At 43.8% G+C, this 6000-nt stretch overlaps 1 protein-coding gene across 1 annotated transcript in view; it reads left to right on the forward strand.

The window, feature by feature from the left end:
* MRPS31 (mitochondrial ribosomal protein S31) overlaps positions 1–3136 on the forward strand; it is a 120189-nt gene extending 117053 nt beyond the window's left edge. Inside the window, exon 7 of the mRNA XM_075334592.1 lies at positions 2770–3136. Within this exon, the coding sequence (XP_075190707.1) occupies positions 2770–3002 (233 nt within the window). The 3' untranslated portion in view covers positions 3003–3136. The remainder of the gene's footprint in view (positions 1–2769) is intronic.
* Positions 3137–6000: the final 2864 nt, after the last annotated feature.

Consider the following 6000-nt stretch of genomic DNA (forward strand, 5'->3'; position numbering starts at 1 on the left):
CAGGGAACATCCAGTAACTGTCATCACTGTGGGCTTCAAAGAAATGGTGGCCGGAGTCGGCGCATGCACAGATTAAGCTATCAGCTCAATGATGAGCCGAGATCTCATCTGCACACGCGCCACCTCCCAGTGCTATTTTACTTAAGTCCGCTGCTGGGAGATCAATTTGCCGGAGGCGGCACGTGCGCAGATGAGATCCTGGGCCGAGAGCAACATCTGCGCACATGCTGACTTTGGGTCCCATTATTTGAAGTCCACACCACCAACATTTTGAGGATGGGATGGACCCTGCAGCCAGCACAGTGCCCGCAGCATCGCCCTTGCCTCCTGTGACCATTGACCACCTCCCGGTAAGCTACATTCGGAATATAAGACACAACCCTCATTTTCCTCCCAAATTTTTGGGAGGAAAAGTGCATCTTAGGCCCGTTTCACACGTCAGTGAAAAACACAGACGTTTTTCACTGGCGTGTAAAACACGCACATGTCCCTCCGTGTGCCGAAAATCACGGCACACGTGGGTTGTCTAAGTGCAATCCGGGCTCCGTTTTCCGTGGCCCGTGATTGCACTTAGAGATTCACTCACCTGCGCCCGCTCCCGCTGTCCGTGGTGCTGAATCCTCCCGCGACGCAGCATCCGGCCGGCGGTGACCCCTGCAGGAGCTGCTTCCGGGTCGACTGTGTCGCGCATAATGAATATGCGCGACAGTAATCAGCCAGCACAGAAGGAGCAGGGAGAAAGAGCTGCAGAGGACATCGCTGGACGCCGGGTGAGTTAAAATGTTTTTTATTTTAAAAGCACGTTTTTTTTCTGGCACGTGTTTCACGGACCACACCACTGCGTGGTCCGTGGAACATCAGTGATGCCAGAAAAAAATGGACATGTCTCCGTGCAGCAATCACGCACACGCGGGTACGCTGCACGGAGACACGTGCAGTGACAAATCACTGACGTGTGAGCAAACCCATTCATTATAATGGGTCTGCGTATGTCAGTGATTCTGGTACGTTTAAAAAAAGGCACAAATGTACCAGAATCACTGACTTGTGAAAGGGGCCTTATAATGTGAAAAACACGATATAAATAACTGAAAATAAATTCATACACAAAATAGCCAGTCAATCTCCCAACTCATACAAAAATAAAAAAACTTAAAAAGATATGGAATGATAAATTACATAAGCAAAAACAAGGTCACGGACTAATATTATGCATGATTGCATCAGGTACCAGCACCAAACGTATAGCTGTTAAATAAATGCAAGAAGTCCAAAATAGTAATAGCAAATATGAATAAATTTAGATTCGTTCACAAAAGTCTATAATGTATGTACAGTTCCTGGACAGAATGTTCCAATAAAGAAAAACAATTTTTTTTTTAAAACATGGTATCACCTGATAAGGCCACGTAGTGTGACTCCTCTCCCCTTCAATAACACCTTGACTTGTGTTTCACGAACTTCGTCAGGAGAAATTTATACTGGTACTTCTACCTCCTGACGCTCACTTGTCAGCTTTGCTGTGTAGACTGCGACCTGGACATTTATTGCCAACTCTTTTGTACTGCTGAAGGCTTATGCTGGGTTCACACACAACGAAAACGACAACGACGTCGCTGTTACGTCACCATTTCCTGTGACGTAACAGCGACCTTACATGATTGCTAGTTAGCTGTCAAACATGTAATATTAAGCAGCGACGGAGCAGCGATCATAGCGACCTCGACGGTCGTTGGGACATGTCACACGCGTCGCTGTGCGACGACTCAGACCTTGATAGAGGCATGGTGTTTACCCCTAGACATGTTTTGCGTTGCCTCTTTTCACACCCCTCTGTTTTGATTGGTGATCGCTACAGCGCCTTTGCGTTGCCTTTTTCACGCCCCTTTGTTCCGATTGGTGATCACTACAGCGGCGCCTGATTGGGTGACTGTGCCAAACAAAGGAAGACACAAAGAACGACACACTAGCGACACCAGACAGAGACTCTACTACGTGGAACAAAGAATGGAACTTAAAGAATGAAATCACTGTAATGCCTTCGGCAAGTTACCCAATCGGAACACTGTTATGACCACCAATCGGAGTCATGGGGGCGTTGTAAAATACACCGCAAAAACACGCCCTTGTCCTGCCTTCAGTCCTACGTCACTGCCTTCAGCGTTGTTGCAACCGTCGCTGCTGCGGTGTCAAAAGCAAGGATGCATGTGGCTCAGCGGAATAGCAGCGATCAAAAAATGACCTGGAATATTCAAGAGCGAGCAGCGATCTCTCAGCAGGGGTCTGATCGTTGTTATGTGTCACACACAGCGACGTCGTTGTTGAGGTCGTTGCTACGTCACAGAATATGGCGACTTAGCAGCGATGTCGTTGTCGCTGTGTGTGACACCACCTTTAGATAAGATGTGATAGGAACACGTCACTACAAATACAACAGAGATATAAAGAAAGAGGGATCTCTGCTGATTACTGGTAAATATTTTATCCCACCCCTGTGAGGGATTCACAGATACAATGCTTTGTATTGCTGTATAGTAACTCGTATGCTAATGCTTCTCTGAGGAATGCTACAGTGAGTTAGAGGAGGATAATCGTCACTAGTGTATGGAGGACATTATATCTAGTATCTATCCAGTATCTCTTAATTTTTTAATAAACAAAAAAAGTCTAGCTACTCTTTTTACAGGACATTTGCAGGGCAGCACATACTCTATTCTGTTTTGAAATGTCATCTTTAGACCCTTTATGTTGATATCATTTCCATTCCAGGTCTCGATGAGGAGCAGAAGGTAGAGTTCCACGAGCACGTGTTCCTAGAAAAGTATTTGGAAGACTTTCCAAAGCAAGGACCAATCAGACATTTTATGGAGCTAGTAATCTGTGGCCTGTCCAAAAATCCATACCTTACGGTCCAACAGAAGAAAGAACACATAGACTGGTTCCATGATTACTTTCATAAAAAAGAGGATCTTCTTCAAGAATGTGATGTTTTCATCAACTGAAGAACTTAGTACTTGATAAGTTACTGCCCCCTATCTTTTTTTTTTGTGCATACTTGACACCTAGAAACTTTCCATCACCATCTACATGGCAAATTAAAAACATTGCTTCTTTCATTAATAAAATATAATCTAGACTTTGTGTGCGTATCTTTAGAAAATAGTATTTTTGGGCTTTACAATTTAGTTGTCATACTGTTCTTACTTTGTGATGAGTGGATCAAGCTTGTTATAGTTCAACCATATTCTGTTTCAATACAGCCTATTGTTCCATTGATCGACCTACACTCACACTCTAATCATCATGTACATGACAGAAACTCTGCTTATAAAACTTAGTCTTTAAGGAATGAAGGTAAGATACTGTACATGTTTCCTAATCTGTGTTTACATTTGCAAAAGCAGTTTACAGAATCATAGGCTAGGTCTGTAGAGGATCATAAATCTGGCCATAGTCATCAGGATGTTGGTCGAATTCTAATTGTTGATCCCCTACGTTCCAATACATATGGTCACTCGGCCGAGCATGCATATGTTCTTATATAAGCAGGGGAGTAAGATGCCAGTCACCTGGAAGAAGTATATCTACTGTTTCGCACAATGAAGCTCCGGAGATTCAGGGCTGTACCGGCCCCTTTTTGAGGCTGGAGGCTGATCTGTTAAACATATGTCATTGTGATGTTACAGTTTTAATCCATTATGATAGTATACAGTGTGTCAACCCATATCCTTTCCACCGCCATTAACTTGAGAATGGTGACAGCTATAGGTATAGAAGTGGTGTCTAGGTATAGTAAAGTAGCCATGCGCTACGCAATGAAACCACCTATTGTGCCACCTGGTGGAAAACAACGGAGTTAGCATTTTTATCTTGAAAACAGAACGAGATAGAGAAAAAAAGTGAATTACAAAGTTGTAGGGCATCATCAATTCAATACAAATCGACACCTTGCATACAGAAATGCTATGATTAGAACGTGTAAAACTCACAAGGCTGCGGACGTGAAGCGATATCTCATGGAAACCTTCCTACAAGTCATTGGGTATGGTGGCTGTGTGGAGTGGCATCCACGCTCACCTGACCTGACCCCATTGGATTTCTTTCTGTGAGGTCACATCAAACAGCAGGTGTATGCGACCACTCCACCAACATTGCAGGACCTATGACGACAAAATCACAGATGCTTGTGCAAACATGTCACCTACCATATTGCACAACATGCAGCAAGATACAGTATGCTGTCCAGAGTCCAGATGTGCATTGCAGCTGACGGGGGCCACTTTGAGCATCAAAGTTAAATGAGCGCCATATGCGTGACCAGCATTCAATGTTTTGGAGGGGTCATGGGTTTCATATCATACCATTTCTGTATACAAGGTGTTGATTCGTATTGAATTGATGATGCCCTACAATTTTTTAACTCACTTTTTTTCTCTATTTCGTTCCGTTTTCAAGATAAAAATTCTAACTCCGTTGTTTTCCACAAGGTGGCGCAATAGGTGGTTTCATTGCATTGCTCATGACTACTTTACTATACCTAGACACCACTTTTATGCCTATAGCTGCCGCCGTTCTCAAGTTAATGGCGGTGGACACACTGTACAGTTTGTTTTACAATAAAGAAGTTTTTCACCCCTCTCAATTGTAAATGTATGGCCCTTGGGGGGGTTTAAAGGGAGTTGATCAGTAAGATCAACCCTCCTAAGCCACTGCATGGGCATGTAGGTCATAGCAAGCTGAATAAAATGATACCTTGATATCTGCATAATGATGTTCTTTTAATATGTAAATCAGCTGTTAATATCTATGGGCCGGACACAGATGAAGAGCGTTTTACCAGTGTGAGAAATGTCATAACTGAAAGTCCACTCTCCTGATTTACATGTCTCACACTAGAAAAGCCTTCTTTTATCTGTGTCCGGCCTATAGCTCTAAAGGCCCCGTTACACGCTCCAATTTATCGGACTATCTCAGTAGCGATGTGACACGCCCAGATCGTAGTTACGATTTGCCGAGATCGCACATAGGTCGTTTAGTAGCGGTCACACCTACACATCTCACAAACGACGCAACATCGTTCAGCGATATATTGTTTGACCAAGGCGGTCGTCTGGATGTTGTTCGTCATTGACAGGGTGTCAAACGTAGCAATATGTCTGCTGCGTTCCAAACGACGAACAATATTTTGAAACTGAACGACGTGTCAACGATCAACGATGTTCAACCTATTTGCGATCGTTCGGAGTCGCTTGTAGGTGTCACACGCAACAACGTCGCTAACGATGACGGAAGTGCGTCACGGAAACCGTGACCCCGACGACATATTGTCATATAAATCGTAGCGTGTAACGGGGCCTTTAACTGCTCATTTAGATATTGAGAACAAGATGCATCTTACTGCAGTAAGATATTGTATCACAGATGTCAAGATCCTTTAATGTAGCTTCTGTGATCTGCAGTCCCTTGTAGTGGCTGATGAAGGGTTGATGTTCCTGACAGATTCACTTTAAATAAAAAAAAATAAAATAATTGATGGCACACACATGAATCCACCGCCACTTTTCTACTCTTCTGGCTGGGTCTTTCTCACTATACTTCTTTTCAGAGGTATTACACAGACGCACAGCAGTCAGTCATCGACCAGGCTGGGAATGATGGAAAAAAGCAAAGACCCAGCCGGAAGGATGTAGAAGCAGCAGTGGATTCATAAGTGTATGCTATCACTTTTTTTTTTTTTTCCATGACCTAGCCGGACCAAATGCTTATTATAAGAAACATTGGAAATTGACTATTGATGAGACTAGAGATGGGTGAATCAAATCGTAGGACTCTAGTCCAGTTGCTTAGTCCATGGCCGCTGCTGGACTAGAGCCGTGCTAGTCGCCTCCACCTTGATGTTATCCATGGCTCCTCTAGTGCATAGATGGCAAACAACGTTTCGTCAGGCTGGCAATTTAAAGAGGCGTTTTGGAAGCTGATATAGAGGTGGCAGACAACATA

This window comes from Anomaloglossus baeobatrachus, chromosome 2 (genome assembly GCF_048569485.1).
Source record: "Anomaloglossus baeobatrachus isolate aAnoBae1 chromosome 2, aAnoBae1.hap1, whole genome shotgun sequence".
Classification (NCBI taxonomy): Eukaryota; Metazoa; Chordata; class Amphibia; order Anura; family Aromobatidae; genus Anomaloglossus; species Anomaloglossus baeobatrachus.